Source organism: Lachancea lanzarotensis, scaffold LALA0S01, assembly GCF_000938715.1.
Source record: "Lachancea lanzarotensis genome assembly LALA0, scaffold LALA0S01, whole genome shotgun sequence".
NCBI lineage: Eukaryota > Fungi > Ascomycota > Saccharomycetes > Saccharomycetales > Saccharomycetaceae > Lachancea > Lachancea lanzarotensis.
Window position 1 is genome coordinate 1173160 of NW_019212879.1, and position 17173 is coordinate 1190332.

A 17173-nucleotide genomic window follows, 5' to 3' on the forward strand; every position below is an offset into this window, starting at 1 on the left:
ATGTGATTTTGGACCACTGTGTAGATCCGGTTGTTTTCATGCCAACGAGGGTTCTAAAATGGATTTTTACACTTTAACCACCGCTGCCTTGGGCACCCCGTTAAATTCTTTTACTTTCTGATGCAGTTCGGCCACACGTTCGGCCATGTCAAGGAAAAGCTCAAATTCTTCGAGCACGGTAGAGACAATTGCGTTGATGCCGGTTTTCCAGTTGGTACCATCGGCACCAGATTCGGAGCCACCGTCGGGAGAGGTGGCTCCAAACATGTCGCGTTCTATTCCTTGGACAGCGCTTTCGATGTCGGAAAGTACGTAGAAATACTCGTCCAATTTATGTTTGTATTGTTGGATTTTGTCCTGGAAAAACTTGTCGAGCTCGATTGAGGAGATCTTGGATCCCGGGGTCGTTAGCTGTTGAAAAATTGTCGAAAATGTTTGGGAGTCTGTCATGTTTTGATCTATCGTGTCTTTGATACCTGTTATTTTGCGCAAATCCTGCATCAAAGACTGCTGTGTAACTGAATGCGTGGTTTGCAGGTATTTGATGTCGCGCGGAATGGAGCGGATAAGTTCTATGTGATCGTCGAAATCGGCCTTTAAATGTTGGGAGATGGCAACTTGACGTTGAATGTAATTGTCCAATTGCTCGATTTCTTGACGAATCTGAGGCGGTAGATCGGCCACTCGTGTCATTGGATTAATCGGCAGTTGCGATAGCGATTGTAAAGCCGGTTGTACGTGTCCTTGCGGTTGCAGAGCATTATTGGAGCTTGTGTTGTTGAAAAGGGAGGTAGCACCTTGAGGTCTGCTTCCAAAAAGACCTCCAGAAGTGGTTTGTGAAGCATTGTTATTGCTGCCAAAAAGACCGCCAGTGGTGTTTTGTCCAGCGTTACTGTTACCGAAAAGTCCACCACTGGCACTGTTGCTGGCGGTATTGTTGCCGAAAAGTCCCCCAGACGGCTTGGATCCAAGAAGACCTCCAGATAACCCACCAGAAACGGTGTTGTTTTGTCCGAAAAGACCACCTGTGGAAGAACCGGTGTTCGTATTTTGGTTATTTTGTCCAAACAAACCACCAGAAGTGTTGGTAGTGGTGTTCTGACCTCCGAACAGTCCAGTACCTCCTGTGTTGCCGGTGTTGGAAGCGGCTGGTGCGTTACTTTGCTGTCCAAAAAGACCTGTATTAGTGTTGTTTTGGCTATTCTGTCCAAACAAGCCTGTTCCTCCGATATTTTGGGTGTTTTGGCCAGCTGGTGCAGTTGATGTACCCGTATTTTGTGTGTTTTGCCCAAAAAGACCGCCGCTTGTCCCAGAAAAGCTAGTTGCTGGCTTTTGTTGTGCTCCCTGGCCAAAAAGTCCCTGGCTCTGGCCTTGCTGGTTCTGTTGGCCAAATAGCCCACCGCCAGCTGGTTTGCTCTGTCCAAACAAAGAGCTTCCGCCTATACCACTTCCTGCTGCTGCAGAGCTCGATCTACCAGAATTGAACATGGAGAAGTATTCTTTGATGAGCTAGAAAGGTTTTCGAACTGAGTAGATCTCCTTTAAAGTCTTGAAGATCATATTTGAATTTATTATTTAGCCCACTAAAAATTTGCTACGTGCGTAACGACATCACGCTAATTTTCGATATAGCTTTTGACCATGGAAAATAATATTAAAGGTGAAAGTGGTTGAATGAAATACAGTTCTTCCGACATAGGATAAGTAGTCTATTCAACCAGTTTATAAGCATTAGTATCGCATATTAAGTGTGTTATTACTTCTGCTCGATCCAAGCTAGCTAAACGGTCTTTTCAAACGGAAAAAACCGCCGGAAACTGTGATTTTGAAGAGAGCTTTGTATTTTTTGATAGTTTTTGGCCCAAGGTTTACTCTCTTCAGGCAAGGGATTTGAACAAAGCAGGTGATTGCACTGCTGCTGTTTTTTTGACCAGTTTCAATTGATTCATAGGTTCTGCAGTGTTGAACGATTAGCGGATTTTTATTTCTGACCGCACATAGCTAGAAAGAAAATAACAGCAATATGGGTATCCCAAAATTTTTCAGATACATCTCTGAGAGATGGCCAATGATCTCGCAGCTTATCGACGGGTCACAAATTCCGGAATTCGACGATCTGTATTTGGACATGAACTCGATTCTGCATACTTGCACGCATGCTAACGATGACGACGTCACCAAGCGACTTTCGGAAGAGGAAGTTTTCGCAAAAATCTTTGCGTATATTGACCATTTGTTTCACACGATAGGACCAAAGCACACTTTCTATATGGCCATCGATGGTGTTGCCCCACGAGCGAAAATGAACCAGCAACGTGCCCGTCGTTTCAGAACGGCCATGGATGCCGAAAAAGCTTTGCAGAAGGCTATCGCCAATGGCGAAGAAATTCCAAAGGGCGAGCCCTTTGACTCCAATTGTATCACTCCCGGTACTGAATTCATGGCGAAATTGACGCAGAATCTCAAATACTTCATTCATGACAAAGTTTCCAATGACTCGGCCTGGAGCTCAGCCAAAATCATTTTGTCCGGTCACGAAGTTCCCGGCGAAGGTGAACATAAAATTATGGAACATATCAGACGTTTGAGATCCCAGCCTGACTATAACGCTAATACGAGGCACTGTATCTATGGATTGGATGCAGATTTGATTATGTTGGGACTTTCTACCCACGATCCACACTTTGCCCTTCTCAGAGAGGAGGTTACTTTTGGTAGACGTCAAAAATCCCAGCCTTTAGAGCATCAAAATTTTTTCTTGCTTCATATCTCCCTTTTGAGAGAGTATCTGGAACTGGAGTTTAGTGAGGTTGCTGACGATTTGCAATTTGAATATGACTTCGAGAGAATATTAGATGACTTCATTTTAGTGATGTTTGTGATTGGAAATGACTTTTTACCTAATCTTCCCGATTTGCACTTGAATAAAGGTGCTTTCCCAGTCTTACTCCAAACGTTCAAGGAGGCTCTCAAACATGTTGATGGCTATATCAATGAGCAAGGGACTATCAATCTTTCCAGGTTCCAGGTATGGCTGCAATATTTGGGCGAATTTGAGCTCATGAATTTCGAGAAGGACGATATTGATGTAGAATGGTTCAACAAACAGCTGGAAAATATTTCTCTTGAGGGGGAAAGAAAAAGAGCTCGTCTAGGTAAGAAACTTCTGCTCAAGCAACAGAAAAAGATTGTTGGCGCTATTAAGCCTTGGCTTTTAAAAACATCGGCCGCCCCATTTGATGCAAGTGCTATGTCAAGCGACGAAGTGCCAACTTTCTCCCTTGACAATGATGTCATTGAGGATAATTTACCATTTTTAAAGGAGCTGGCGTTTGATTTGGGATTGTTCGTAGCTCACTCCCAATCGCAGGACAATTATTACCTGCAGCTTGACGTTGACGGAATCAATCCTCACGAGACTGAAGAAGAGCACGCAAATCGTGTTGCCGCTTTGAGAAAGCTAATTAAAAAGTACGAGCAAGCTGTGCTTGTTGAGGACAGTGAAGAATTGGAAAAAGAGCAAAAACTCTATGCTGAAAGGTTTGAGAATTGGAGAGATCAATACTACAAGGACAAGTTGGATTTCAGTTATCATGACGAGGACAAGTTACGTGAGTTGACTGAAAATTATGTGGAAGGTCTTCAGTGGGTGCTATATTACTATTACCGTGGTTGCCCATCCTGGTCTTGGTACTATAAATATCATTACGCACCCCGCATTTCTGATGTTCAGAAAGGTTTGAATCAAATTATCAAGTTTGGTAAGGGGACGCCCTTCAGACCATTTCAACAACTAATGGCAGTACTACCGGAAAGATCCAAAAACTTGATTCCTGTCGCGTATCGACCCCTCATGTATGATCCAAAGTCACCAATTGGCGACTTTTATCCAAATGAAGTGGAATTGGACAAAAACGGCAAAACGGCAGATTGGGAAGCTGTTGTCAAACTCTCGTTCGTGGATGAAAAGAGACTTATTGATGCCATGTCTACAATGGAGGATAAGCTGACACCAGAAGAACGTAACAGGAATAAATTTGGAAGTGACCTCGTTTTCATTTACAATCCTCAGATTGACGACATCTACAAGTCTCCCCTCAGTGGTTTTTTCTCCGATATTGAGCACAACCATTGTACTGAGCGTGAATATGTCCCACACTCTATGGATGGTCTCGAACTATTGTATGGTCTTCCATCTGGCGCAAAGTTGGGAGCGGAAGCGTTGGCTGGATTCCCCACCCTGAAGACTATTTCATTTGACAGTAAACTTGACTATAACGGTTGTATGGTTTTCCAACAACCATCGAAACAACAATCTATGCTGTTGACTGTAAAGGATGCTTACAATGAAAGTAACCTAACTCTTGACGAGTTCGCCAAGACGCATTTGGGCAAGGTGGTATACACAAGGTGGCCTAATTTGAGAGAATCAAAAGTGCTATCTATAACTGATGGCGAGACTATATTCGAGCTACCAAAAGATAGCAAACAGCCTCAAGGTAAAACTTCTTTCACTGAAAGAAAATTGGATGACGTAGAGTCCAGGTTCTTTAATACTCAGAGAGCTGGCTTGCGCAGAAACTACTCGGTACAAAAGGGTGTGATGCTCGATGAAGTTCGCGCAATTGTCCGCGTCGTTCCTGTTAATGGACTTACCAGAACTCCCGATGGTGCTTACGTCAAGACGTTCTCAACAGTCGAAGAATTCTACCCAATGCAGCTAGTTGTGGAGGATGTTGAAAATAAAGATCAACGTTATATGGAAAGAACTCCCGTTCCTGTAAACGAGGAATTTCCAGAGGGCCTGAACGTCATATTTTTGGGAGACTATGCTTATGGTGGAAAAGCTATCGTTGACGGGTATAGCAGCAATACTAGACTAAAGCTTACTGTTGAAAAACACACAACCGATCAAGAGCCGACAGTTGGAAAAGTAAGAGCTCAATTAGACCAAAAATTGATACATTATTATCCTTCGTTCATCGTTTCAAAGAAACTACAAATTCATCCATTATTTTTGTCTAGAATTACTTCGCGATTCATGGTGGGAGGATTTGGCGAAAGGCCAATAAACTTCGGATTAGAAATAAAATTTGAATCACGTCATGAAAAGGTTTTAGGTTACGCCAAACGTAATCCAAAGGGCTGGGAGTACTCAGACATGACTATGGCTCTTCTTTCAGAGTACAAGAAGAATTTCCCTGAATTCTTCTTCAAACTGTCAACTCAGGCCAAAGATTCCCCATCTTTTGAAAATATGTATCCCGGCGCGAAGCGGGAAGACTTGAAAAGTGTTGTCGATAGCGTTCGTGCATGGTTGAAGAGCGTCAAACAAAACTTTGTGACCGTTTCTTTCGAAAGTGACTCGCTAACTAAGGCATCCATGATAGCTGTAGAAGATGCTATCGAAAAGTATGCCGCCGCTCCGGCCAAGATTAGCAGCAAACAGCTAGCCAAAGTTCCACGAGAGGCTATACTTGATCCCCAGGTATCCCTCGCCATGTTGCGTACTCAAAAGTTCGATCTTGGTGACAGAGTGATCTATATTCAAGATTCTGGTAAGGTGCCATTGTTTTCAAAAGGTACTGTGGTAGGCTATACCACGATAGGTCCGAAACTGTCAGTGCAAATTTTATTTGATAGTGAGATTGTTGCAGGGAATAATTTCGGAGGAAGATTAAGAACAAAACGAGGCCTCGGGCTAGATTCTTCCTTTTTGCTCAACTTGACCAACAGACAATTCATTTATCATTCCAAGGCTTCAAAATCGGTGAAAGAAGCCTCGAAAAAGCCTCAGAAACCTGTCAAATTAGCTCAAACCAAACCTGCCGCGGCTGCTACTCGTCAACAAGATGAAGCTACCAAAAAGAAACAAGCTCATGAGCTTCTCAGCCATATAAAGGGCGCTGAAGCTGAAACTCAAACAGCCCAAGTTAAAGGGGCAGCGCAAGATACCAACGTTCAAGACAAGAACAAAAGTTACACCGGGGACGAAGCTGAAGTAAACTCGCCAAACGATAGAATTATCGCCAGCAACATTTACAATGCCGTCTTCAACCAGTTTGCTGATGCTTCGCCTGTCCCAGGCCCCAATCCTTTTCCACAAAGGCTACCTTACGAAGCAGGACCTCCAAATGCTGTTCCACCACACTTGATTGGCCGCGTCCCACCGCCACCACCACATATGGGATTTTATCCTTCACAGGGGCCAGTTCTTCCTATGGGGCCACCACCCGCTGGACATTTTGTCCACCCATACCAGATGTCGGCGAATGCTCAGGATGTCAATGGAAATTTCGCGGGTGAGGGAAAATCTGAAAATCAGAACGATGGTCTTTCAGAGACAAAAAACGGTTTATACCACGGCAACGCTGATAGAAAATCGGGCCATGCCTCGTTTGGTGGTCGTGAAAACGCAAGCAGAGGAGGCTCCAGAGGTAGAGGAGATTTTAGAGGGCGTGGTCGTGGCCGTGGCCGTGGTCGTGGCCGTGGCAGAGGCAGAGGACGTGGGAATTCCAGTCCATCTTCGTGAAAAAGTTGATGGATGGAAACCCTGTAAGAAAAAAGTTATGTAGATTTCGAGTTTGATTTCTGTTTATTTTCCGAAGACAAGTCAAAGCGATAGAAGGTCATTGATCTCTGAAAAGTGACGCATGCTTTTCGGCTTCTAATGTACAATTATGTGTTTTTATTTGAAAAGCGCCACTAGTCATCGTCTTGCAAGGTAAAACTCTGCACCTTTTTCTCATTCAGCTCATTTTGTTTGGCAAACCATTTTTGCTCGAACCCATTAGATCTGTCCACTCCGTCCCAGCGATATCCGGGCTGTATCTGAAATCTGTTTTCAGCACTCATTTTAGGGTACAGTTTTCTGCCCATCGGTGATTTAAAATGGAGGTTAGCATTGTGAGTAGTTGACGCAGCGGGATCGAAAGCATTGAAAGGATCGTCACTTCTTGTATCATTGGCTACCGACTTCTTATTATTTTCCAAAATCCCCAAAAGTCCATTTTTTTGAACCTCCCCCATGTTCAATTCTCGCAATTCCAATTCCCACTGTTCCTGTCGCAGTTTTTCGTCTTCAGCTTGCGACGACACACGTTCATGATAGTTTTCAATCTTTCGGCCCTGACTGTCTCTATAAACTGTTTCTGCAGTTTCTGCTTCGTTTTCAAGCGATTTTTTAGCCTCTAACTCTTTTGCTTCAGTTTGTCGCCTAACATCTTCCGCTGATTGAATTCCTACCGGATTTTGAGAACTCACAGTTGTGTCCACTTTCTTGGACAGCAATCGCTCAGAAACTTCATTCGTGTTCAAATTCTTCCACAAACCTTTTTTCTCATTTGGTCCCACACACTTCAAGCCCTTATTTGAAGGATTTGTGGTTCTTGTAGTGCGTTGATCATTTTCCAAAACCGCATCATCGTTACTGGTGAAAGAGTCCACGATCTTGAACGAGGCCTGTTTCCCACCAGTTTTCTTACCCTTCGACTTCTTGGGCTTGTTAGACCCGTAATTTTCATTAAGATAGTCCTTGATAGACATTTCTAGGCTCTAAGAGTCATTAGAAAGGGATACTACGTGTTGTTTCTGTAATGTCAGCCTTTCTCGGAGGTAGTCATCGCTCAACATTATATTAATCTATAAGTTCAATTATCACCATCTCAATTGATGAACAACAATCGTTAGGACAACAACCTATCCATAGGGCATGAAAAAGGGCCTATGACACTTGCTGTTGATGATCCGCTAGTGGAGACAGCATTGGTAAAGAAAGCTTTGAAAAGTTGGGACTTGAAACGACTTCTGGGGCTCCAGGACGAACTTACACGAGAGATAGAAGATCGAGTTCAACTTCTCGAGATAGAGATCGAAACACTGAAAGGCCGAAAGGGCGTTGAAGATGGGCTAAAGAGAGGGGGAAAGTTTCCGTTGGTCAAAGTTGAAGAAAAAGAGAATCTCCCCTTTCACCAAGAGCACCAAGCGACTACGCAATTGACCCATGTTGGGAAAAAACGCAAGATCTCTAGTTCTGGTGCTGAAACTGGTAATGTGTCGGCTCAATCGAGCCAAACGATTGAGGCCCAAGAAGAGTTTTTGATACCGGGAACTTTGGATATGCAGAGTAAAGATATAAATTTTAGCTCGCCGTTGAAGCCCGCACAAACCGATGAACGCAAGTCTGAAAAATCGAGCCCAACAAGACATCATCTGGCTGTTATAAGCGATTCAGAAGGCGAATTGGAATGGTCAGATACGGAAGATCAACGAGATTCTCTCAAGTCTGGGCCAGTTCAAGTGAAAACAGAACCAGAAAGAAGACACGACGATTTTTTGCATAATGTGCTCAAGTGTGAACCACCAAGACCGTCGAAACCATCAAAGCCAAAAGTAGTTTTTAATGCAAACCCGTTTTCGAAAAGACCTTGGATTTTTGAAGATTTTAAAGCCAACGACGCGATTTCAAGTTCTGCAAAACCAGGTACCAATTTCGCTCTGGCAAGAATTTCTAGATTCCAATCAGCAACCGGCGTACCAGTTTTGAACCAAAAAGTTGTCTTAAACCCACACAAAGGTTTCGAACTTGTTACGGAAGAGCCGGTGATAATCCCTACCGCCCAAACGAGTCATGGTGTAGACGAAGTCTTTGATAATTTGAGACAACGTTCAAAATCCCCACCTGGGTATGGTCGTCTCGATTTCCCCAACACTCAGGAGAACGATGCGGATATCGTTAAATCTCGCGAAATTTTGTACAACAAGACAAAAGATAGATTTTTAATGGCTACAAGAAGCGATCTCAGCCCCAGCAAAAGAGATTTTGTCTTTAGAAATGTTCAATTGAATGATATCGTAAACAAGGGCGATTTCGAATGGGATATGAAATCTTTACAAATCTTTTGCCGGGCCAAGGTACGAAATTGACATCACGAACAGGGTATATGGTCAAGGAGATTAAGGTGAATATTGATATTAATGGCAAGGGCGCAATGCGTGTAATTATATAAATAAGATGCTATTTTGGCTTTGATTCTGCTTCTTTGATAAAATTGTGAAACTTGGAATATACCCCAAAGTCAAACTTGGCAAAATTGTAGTCCAAATCTATAAATAATTTGGCTACTTGACAACTTTTGTAGTAGTAGTTCAAGTAGTTTGAGCTGTAGGGATCAACCGATGGTCCATAGAATTCGGTAATCTCAACGTGATCTTTCGATGATTCTTTCAACGAGGCCAGAGCTTTTGAAAACGATCCTGTTAGTGTGGGAGTATCATTGTTCACATTGACCTTGGTCTCGTTCTTTTCTTTTAGTGGATACAGATTTTGAAATATCTCATAAGCGGCCAAAGTGAAACCAAACTGTGGCGAACTGCGAAGTACTCTCGCGCCGCCTCCTTTAAAGAAACTCTTGAAACTTTCTTCTCTAAAAATCGTCTTGGCAGCATGTAGGATACCGTTATACTTAGTTTCCCCCTTCCTTGGGTCAATCTGTAACCTTGTTTTTATAACGTCGAATGGTGTGGTCAAGTAAGCTGCAGGCATACCTGCCAGACCACCTGCTGTCAGCAATTCCCAGGTGTGTAGTCTTGGTCTCTTACTTTTGTCTTGTGGGTCATAATTGAAAAGATCTCTCTTTAGATGGGCATAAGTGGGAAAATAGATAGCCGAAAAGGGAACATCTCTCAGAAGGCATGCTCCGACCCCACGATACAAGCCTTTGAGCCCGAGAGACTTCACTATGCTCACTGCGTTGACCTTGGCATCATTTAGAGGGGCCGTGTATTCAGATTTGACTTGTAATCGGATTTTTACCACTTCAAGTGGATTGGTAAACACAACTTGACAAGCCCCAGCTGCCGCCCCCGAGACAACTTCAAGTGCAAATGACAAATGTTGGTTGCTGTCCATGAGCTTTCTACGAACGTAGTCATTGACGGTTAATTTGATGGCCTTTTCTGGACAAACACCAACTAGCTGCGGTCCTAGACCTGAATAGATACCACGGATTCCTTCGCGTGATAATATTTTATAGAAACAATCAAAAGCATTCTTGTATTGAGAAAAGTTTCGCTGAGCTTGCACTCGAGTTTTCACCAGGTCAATAGGGTATACGGCGGTTGCTCCTATGCACCCGGCGATTGAACCCAACAAGAAATTATGGATGGAATCGAAAATGGGAAAGAAGTAATAGTTGGTGTGGAGGGACGCATTCTGCATACGCCGAATTTCCAATTGATGCACGAGGTCATTTAGGTAGTTTGGGTTTAAAATCTTTAGGAAATCGTCCATTGTAAGGTCAAGCTCCGAAAACCCCTCCTCGTTCTCTTTCCGCTTGATGAGACGATCCAACAGGCTTGATTTGGTGTGCTGGCGTCGTTTTTTGGCATTATCCAATTCGCCAGAGATTCCGCTGATGACTTCACGGTAGTTATTGTTGAAGTCTCTCATGCCCTGTTTGTGTTGGTTGCCTCCTTTACAAAATTCAGTCTGAATGAAATGCTCTATCGTTGTGTCTTCATGGTGGGTATCCAAATATTTCTCAATCATCCTGCCCCTCTTGGAGTTTGCCACAATAGAAAACAGGAGGTTAATCTGTGATGGCGAAAACTCGATGATGTTGTTCACCTTGTTATATTCTACGCTCAGAAACTTCTTCAGGTCATCTTTAGATATCACACACTCTCTGAGATCTTGATCATCAAAATTGTGGGTCTTGGCATACCTCATGAAAACTTGATTAAGCAAGTCGAAATTTTGGAACAAATAGAAGACATCCTTGAAAACGTTGTAGTTGATGTAGTTGTTATCGGACTTTATTAGTTTGGTATTCGATAAGTTCAAAGAACTGAAAACGTCTGCTGATATCTTGTGAGAGTAGAATATTTTCAGCAAGTATACCAGCTGATTTTTATTCAAAACAAGAGAGTTGTTTTTGTGATTGAGATGGGAGAGCCTCTGAAATCCAAGGTACAATTTCTCATTTTTCAGATCGTTTTGCAAAATTGTCACCAGAGAATTGAGACTGATATGCGGGCCCTCAGCTCTATTATAAGGAAAACTTTGATAAAACTTCAACCATCTAAAGTCGTCCCAATTGAGAAGGAGATGATTAGCCGTTAAGAATTCGTCCCCGACAGCCTCGTGCAGAAAATTGATGGTTTTCTTGAATTGGTTGAGATTTAAAAATAAGCTGTCGTAACTTAAAAATCGACTTCCGTAGTTAACGGGTTTGATTCTCGGATCGTCAGCTAAATCAATTGATTTGGTGTCTATGGGTCGTGAATTTTGGACGCCGCGAAGTCTGGCAACATCGAATTTCTTGAAAAACTCATATAAAATGATCATGTGGTAGTTGTCACATTCCAGCAGGTTGTTAAAGTGGAACCAGTCATTAAGAGTAAGATAACCCTTGTTGTTTTCGTCAATGGCAAAAAAAATGCAGCCGAATGCCTTATCTGGGATTTGATTCAGGTTGTAGGAGTGGTCCGTAAACTTCGAATAGAGTGCTTTTGAACTTGATACCATTCTAAGAAAATCGCTGAATGTCAAAACCCGGCGTCCAACATCTCCCGTGCCCGTGTTGGACGCAAATTTGAGAAAAATCTCAACTTGCAAATTCTTCTTCTCGGTGATCGAATTATTCAGTTCCATAATCCCAGTTCCGTGACTAACTCACTCTCTCACTCGTACGCTCACCGCAATATTATCAGTTTGTCGCTCAACAATTTGGTATATGTTAGAAATTGGCCGGCAGGAACGTCAGAAACTCGAGGGCAATTGACAACAGAAAAATGCAAGCTTACTAGGAGCACCGTGGAAGAATCTATTACAGCATTCAAATGTCCTTGGCACCGTTCTAGGTGGTCAAGTTCTATAAATTTCAAGATAGCAGGAGCGAGAGGTGATACTGAAAATTCAACTCACTACTTCAATCACGTATTGTAGAAATCTTGTCGTCTCATGTGATATCATCGATCCAGATGTTTAAACCTCTTTTGACAGGCTTTTGTTGATGTTTACACCCTTTTGGAACGAGTTCAATTATGGATGAGGAGAAATGAGCTTGTGAGTCGAAGTTGGGAGGAAACCGGATGGATTTGAGCATCGTTTCGGCAGCAGCGCATAACGTTTATAGCCAAGTGTTCTTGGACACTAGTGGCTAAGCTGGGCTTGTTTTAGGTATTTGAAACTGCGTGCCATTATTAAAGAAGCTGCTAGAGGAGCTTGACCAACTCAGACGTGGCTGAAATATACTTTGTTATCGATGGTTCGTTCAGAGGGACATCTTTATTCTCGTCATTTGGTCGTGCATCCGCTTTATTTCACGACAATACATTGAGTGGCCTTGCACTTTGTCTCCACCTTTCCCTTTCCTTACAGTCCCAGGGCCATTCCTTCATACTGACTACCTGTGTTGACGTATGTGTTTTCGTTGAAAAGCTCAGATTTGTTCTCAAGCCACTTCAGTAACTTGTCGGTCTGCTGAACAACCACATCGCAGCCAGCTTCGTCCATGGACGTTAGTGAGACCAGCTCAGGAAGACTGCTGAGTAATCGCAGCAAATGAATGGCGCCATAAACGGTAGTGGCCGATTCTTGCACGTGATCAGCATACTGCATTCGCTCGAAACGATACAGCAGCATCACGGCCAGCGAGTGATCGAAATACAATTTCAGCCCGCTACAGTATTCCTGCAGCTGTGATTGTGTCACGGGCGACGTCTCTTGTGCGCTGGCCGCTTTGTAGTACTCGTCTATTAGTTGCGCTACCGTAGGCTCACAGGGCAAGTGCACCAATTTCTTGTCTTTAGTGATGCGTTCCCAGTCGTCCACCAGTACCGCTTTGAGCGGTTGTGAGATATGAATTACAATACGTGGGCCTTGATGCTGGACAGAGCCCGCTGATTCGTCCGGTACTGAAGACCCTGGCTGGTTCTTGTTGCGTTTCCGGGGCTCTACTATCTTGCGGGGCTTAGCAGGCGCTTTTTTTTTGGCCTGTCTAGCGTCCTTAGCCTGCTCCACAAGTTGTCGCTTGAATTCCAAATTCTCGTCTGTATACTCACGTATCCGATCTAGACCCACCCATTCGTCCCACGACGATTTCCAGCCCCTGTAATGGATATAAAAACATTTCTGATCTTTCAGGTTTGCCGGCACTTGGTCTGCCTCGTTATGTTCGTTATTCTCCGGTTTCTCTGGCTCTTCATTGTCAGGAGTGTCTGGATCGTGCAATTTCAAAATTTTAGCCGCGTACAAAAGTGGGCCATGAAATGCCAGGCATTTTTCTTCCACTTCTAAGGGCATTAGGTCGAAATGTTTACCTCAGGACGAGTGTACAACAATCGAACAATGAAAATTTCCCAAAAAACCAACGTTTTAAAGCCTTTTTTAACCGTGAAAGAGGCAGAACTACTATTTCCTATGCTCTGAACGCCCTAAAATCACTCTAGTTAGCGCAAAAGCCGTCAATTGGCTTCTCTTTCCCACCAATTTCAGTTTCTTGATGCTCATCTCTTCTTTAATATACACGGAATTCATGCAATTTACTGCTCGCTTCTTATATACCCTGTTCAAAAGTCACTTTGTACGAATCTAATCAGCTTGAAAAATTAAGTCAATGACGACAGACTCTTCTTACAAGCTAATGGAACTAAACTCCACCAAAGTGTCTCAGTAAAGACCGACTAAGAAAGAGACGTCGAGTGACGATAAAGACGTCTGGAAGGTTAGGGCACAGCGGTTTATCTAATGAGTGTTCGAGCACAGCACATTGTGGGGATCCACTATGCGGTGGGACCCAAGATAGGAGAGGGTTCTTTTGGAGTGATATTTGAGGGTGAAAACGTTTTGGGACAAGATTCTGGGCCTGTAGCGATCAAATTTGAACCACGCCGTGCGGATGCCCCGCAGCTCAGAGACGAGTTTCGTGCTTACAAGATTCTGGCTGGATTGCAGGGCATCCCGCGGGCATATTATTTCGGACAAGAAGGAATGCATAACGTTTTGGTGATTGATTTATTGGGTCCGTCGTTGGAGGATCTGTTTGAATGGTGTGGAAGGCGGTTTTCCGCGAAAACAACGTGTTTACTGGCAAAACAAATGATCAGACGTGTACAGTCGATTCATGAACGTGATTTGATTTACAGAGACATCAAACCCGATAATTTTCTCGTTTCACAGTACCAGCGCGAACTTCCCAACGGCCAGGTGGTGAGAAGTTGCGCAGCATCCGCTCATGGAGATCCCAACCTGGTGTACGTGGTGGATTTCGGTATGGCCAAGCAATATCGAGACCCTAGAACTAAACAGCACATCCCGTACAAAGAGCGCAAATCACTCAGTGGGACTGCCCGTTACATGTCAATAAACACGCATTTTGGGAGGGAACAATCCCGTCGTGACGATCTGGAATCCCTTGGCCACGTTTTCTTCTATTTCATGCGTGGATTTTTGCCCTGGCAAGGTCTCAAAGTTGCAAACACCAAATTGAAGTACGAAAAAATCGGTCTGACCAAACAAAAAGTGCGACCAGAAGATCTACTGGAACGCGATATCCCGCATCAGTTCGCTACGTATCTGACATACTGTCGGTCATTGCGGTTCGAGCAAGAACCTGATTACGATTACCTCATCTCCTTGATGACAGAGGCTATGCAAGAAAACGGTTACGAAGACGACGAGCATTATGATTGGCTAGATCTTAACAATGGTCAATCCTGGAATATCGGTGTTAATAGAAGGGCAAACCTCCATGGCTACGGTAATCCAACTCCCAAAACCTCACAGGCGGCACGGAAATCAGCAGTTCCACAAGCCCGTCGTGACTCATACTCAAAAGCGCAGCGGCTACGTAACCAGATGACCAGCCAAGCAGCTTTACGAGATAAAAATGGCAATGTCATGCAATCTTATGATTCCATGGGTCGACGCAATGGGAATTTTTCAGATCGTCAGCAAAATGAAGCAGATTCTCTTGAAGGTCAAAGTTGCATCAAGAGATTGTGTTGCTGGTGTGATTAAATTAGGGCACTGACTTCAATAATTATGGAAAGTCGTGACTCTTTGGAAATATTGCCCCCGCGTTGATCGTGGCATGCATTTTATTGTATTAATATTTAGAGGAGAAGGAATATAATGTTGCATTCAAGACACTCTTATCACGTCTTTATTCCGACTTCACCTTTTTCATTTTCGCTATTCCATTCATGATTACACGAGGATCTCCTCATGTATTATATGCTCGTTATATATGGTTGAACCGCTCAATTCAAATTCTTTTAGAGAATAGATGCTGGGGTTCTGAACTTTGTGGGTATGGTAATCTTGGATTCTGATGGGACTAAGTTGCTGATTTTTGATTGGGGTACTGAAATCATCATTGTCTATGGTACCTTCCGATGTGTTATCCCAGCTTGAGAGCAGAGATTCTTGGTTCATAGTGCTATCTGACTCCACATTTGTGTTCTTCTCCACAGGTGCTTGGTATCGGAGGGCACTCTTTGATGGCACAAATGGTTTTTCGACATCTCGAATCGAATGCAATCCCAGTTCCTTCGAGTCCAATGTCAACAATGAACCTTCGCGACAAAGTTCTAATAATGTAAACCCAGATACACCAGATTGTGACGTTTGCGAAGATGGGGAATTGGGCGTAGAATTGGGCGACGAAATGATGTTACCGCATTGCTTCACTTGAGACACATTTTCTTCGCAGATACTTTGAAATCCATTGGCCAAATGACACTCTGAGACGTTGTCCAGATTTTCCATGTCCCATGCCAAGGTATAATTTTCATCATCGGAAGTGAAAAGCCTTTGAGACTCCTTATGAAATTTAAGCGCCTTGACAGAACCTTTGTGTCCTTTTACAGTGCACTTGGATCCAGGGAATCTTATATCCCAAATTTTGACGCAGTCTTTGACTGCATTTGCAATTGTGTACTCGTTGAGCCAACAGCACGCGGTCGAAACATTAGTATCGCTAGAACCACTTGTGTCGGGGCTGTAGAGGGTCCCATGTCCACCAACGCATCTTAAATCCAGTAAGGAAAGGCCGCTTGGTCCTAAACGCGATCCCACGAGCGCGAGTAAGTTGGGATTATCGGGATTTGCTTCTACAGCCTCTAGACCTGTGAAGCTCTGTAAGTATAAGGGTAATCGGTGTTGGTTTAAATCATAAATGAATAAGGACTCATTGACAATGGAAATAAATCCATTAGTATTCCATGCATTGATCTGTCTGATAGGGGATGCTCTTTTGCTTTGAAGAAGTGAGTCCAAATTGTCTGTCTGTGTAGACTTCAAGTATTTGGCGTGGTTGAATCTTTTGATAATTTTAGCACCACCTTCCGCCTCGGATGTGGATATCAAATTCACAACCCCGTCTTGATGGCCGGAGCATAGTAATCGATCATGGTCCGTGGGCTGTTTGAAACTACTGAAAGTTTGTGGAAATAGACACGAAGTGGTGACAGGTGCTCCAGGCACCGTAATGGACTGTAACTCAGCTAGCTGGGCTGTTTCGTGGTCTTGAACATTGAGTCTGAACAGTTGTAGGTTATCAGACGGCGCCATAGAAGAGGTCAGCACCACGTCGTCGAGGCAGGATAGCGAATTTGGGAAGGTCGCGGTGCAGCTCTGTTCCCGATGCGGTAAAGTCCAGAATTCGCTACGCAGCTGTTTCGTGGTATAATAATCGTTCATGTCTTCGGAAACTTTTCTCAAAAGTGGTGAACTGAGCCTTGTGGTATTATTTTGCCAGGAACGGCTATGTGTATCCAATGATGGGGTTTGAGGGCTCTGATGCTCCTTTCTTACTCTGACTGCCGGTTGTCTGAAGATGTTAGGAGGACTGTAGTAGGACATAGGTTGGTGCGGCTAACTTTGCTGAGGTGAAAGACTTTGAATAGGCCAGGTGGCCGAAGCTAGACGTTTCTACTTGACCATATTTATATCTTCCGCAGACCGTCTTCTCCGCTGGCCGTTTACTGGTTGTTGCTGTTCGTTTGGCAAACAAGAGAGCTATGGTTTGACGTACTTTTTGTTTGTTAAACAAAAGATGTGCTGGATGTTGTTGTTTACGTTTCGTGAAAAATATAAACACTGTCGTCGACCGACCCAGCCATGTCTAATGATAAAGCTGCTATGGAAATATGCTACGAAACGGGCTGA

The 17173-nt window shown here is 43.6% G+C and overlaps 8 protein-coding genes across 8 annotated transcripts; 3 read left to right on the forward strand and 5 right to left on the reverse strand.

Annotated features, from left to right (window-relative positions):
• Nucleotides 1-66: 66 nt before the first annotated feature.
• Nucleotides 67-1488, reverse strand: NUP49 (LALA0S01e12574g1_1; the record flags this gene model as incomplete). The annotated part of the gene is made up of 1 exon (XM_022774679.1): nt 67-1488. One exon carries the CDS (start codon nt 1486-1488, stop codon nt 67-69), a length of 1422 nt encoding a protein of 473 aa, XP_022626752.1.
• Nucleotides 1489-2023: 535 nt separating this feature from the next.
• Nucleotides 2024-6532, forward strand: XRN1 (LALA0S01e12596g1_1; the record flags this gene model as incomplete). Its single annotated transcript, XM_022774680.1, has 1 exon — nt 2024-6532. One exon carries the CDS (start codon nt 2024-2026, stop codon nt 6530-6532), a length of 4509 nt encoding a protein of 1502 aa, XP_022626753.1.
• Nucleotides 6533-6705: 173 nt separating this feature from the next.
• Nucleotides 6706-7545, reverse strand: BUD13 (LALA0S01e12618g1_1; the record flags this gene model as incomplete). Its single annotated transcript, XM_022774681.1, has 1 exon — nt 6706-7545. One exon carries the CDS (start codon nt 7543-7545, stop codon nt 6706-6708), a length of 840 nt encoding a protein of 279 aa, XP_022626754.1.
• Nucleotides 7546-7725: 180 nt separating this feature from the next.
• SAE2 (LALA0S01e12640g1_1) lies at nt 7726-8925 on the forward strand (the record flags this gene model as incomplete). Its single annotated transcript, XM_022774682.1, has 1 exon — nt 7726-8925. One exon carries the CDS (start codon nt 7726-7728, stop codon nt 8923-8925), a length of 1200 nt encoding a protein of 399 aa, XP_022626755.1.
• A 91-nt stretch (nt 8926-9016) lies between these two features.
• On the reverse strand, nt 9017-11653 carry AGC1 (LALA0S01e12662g1_1; the record flags this gene model as incomplete). The annotated part of the gene is made up of 1 exon (XM_022774683.1): nt 9017-11653. One exon carries the CDS (start codon nt 11651-11653, stop codon nt 9017-9019), a length of 2637 nt encoding a protein of 878 aa, XP_022626756.1.
• Nucleotides 11654-12376: 723 nt separating this feature from the next.
• On the reverse strand, nt 12377-13306 carry EAF3 (LALA0S01e12684g1_1; the record flags this gene model as incomplete). Its single annotated transcript, XM_022774684.1, has 1 exon — nt 12377-13306. One exon carries the CDS (start codon nt 13304-13306, stop codon nt 12377-12379), a length of 930 nt encoding a protein of 309 aa, XP_022626757.1.
• A 444-nt stretch (nt 13307-13750) lies between these two features.
• YCK3 (LALA0S01e12706g1_1) lies at nt 13751-15022 on the forward strand (the record flags this gene model as incomplete). The annotated part of the gene is made up of 1 exon (XM_022774685.1): nt 13751-15022. One exon carries the CDS (start codon nt 13751-13753, stop codon nt 15020-15022), a length of 1272 nt encoding a protein of 423 aa, XP_022626758.1.
• Nucleotides 15023-15211: 189 nt separating this feature from the next.
• DSE1 (LALA0S01e12728g1_1) lies at nt 15212-16867 on the reverse strand (the record flags this gene model as incomplete). The annotated part of the gene is made up of 1 exon (XM_022774686.1): nt 15212-16867. The coding sequence occupies one exon, from the start codon at nt 16865-16867 to the stop codon at nt 15212-15214; it is 1656 nt and encodes a 551-aa protein (XP_022626759.1).
• Nucleotides 16868-17173: the final 306 nt, after the last annotated feature.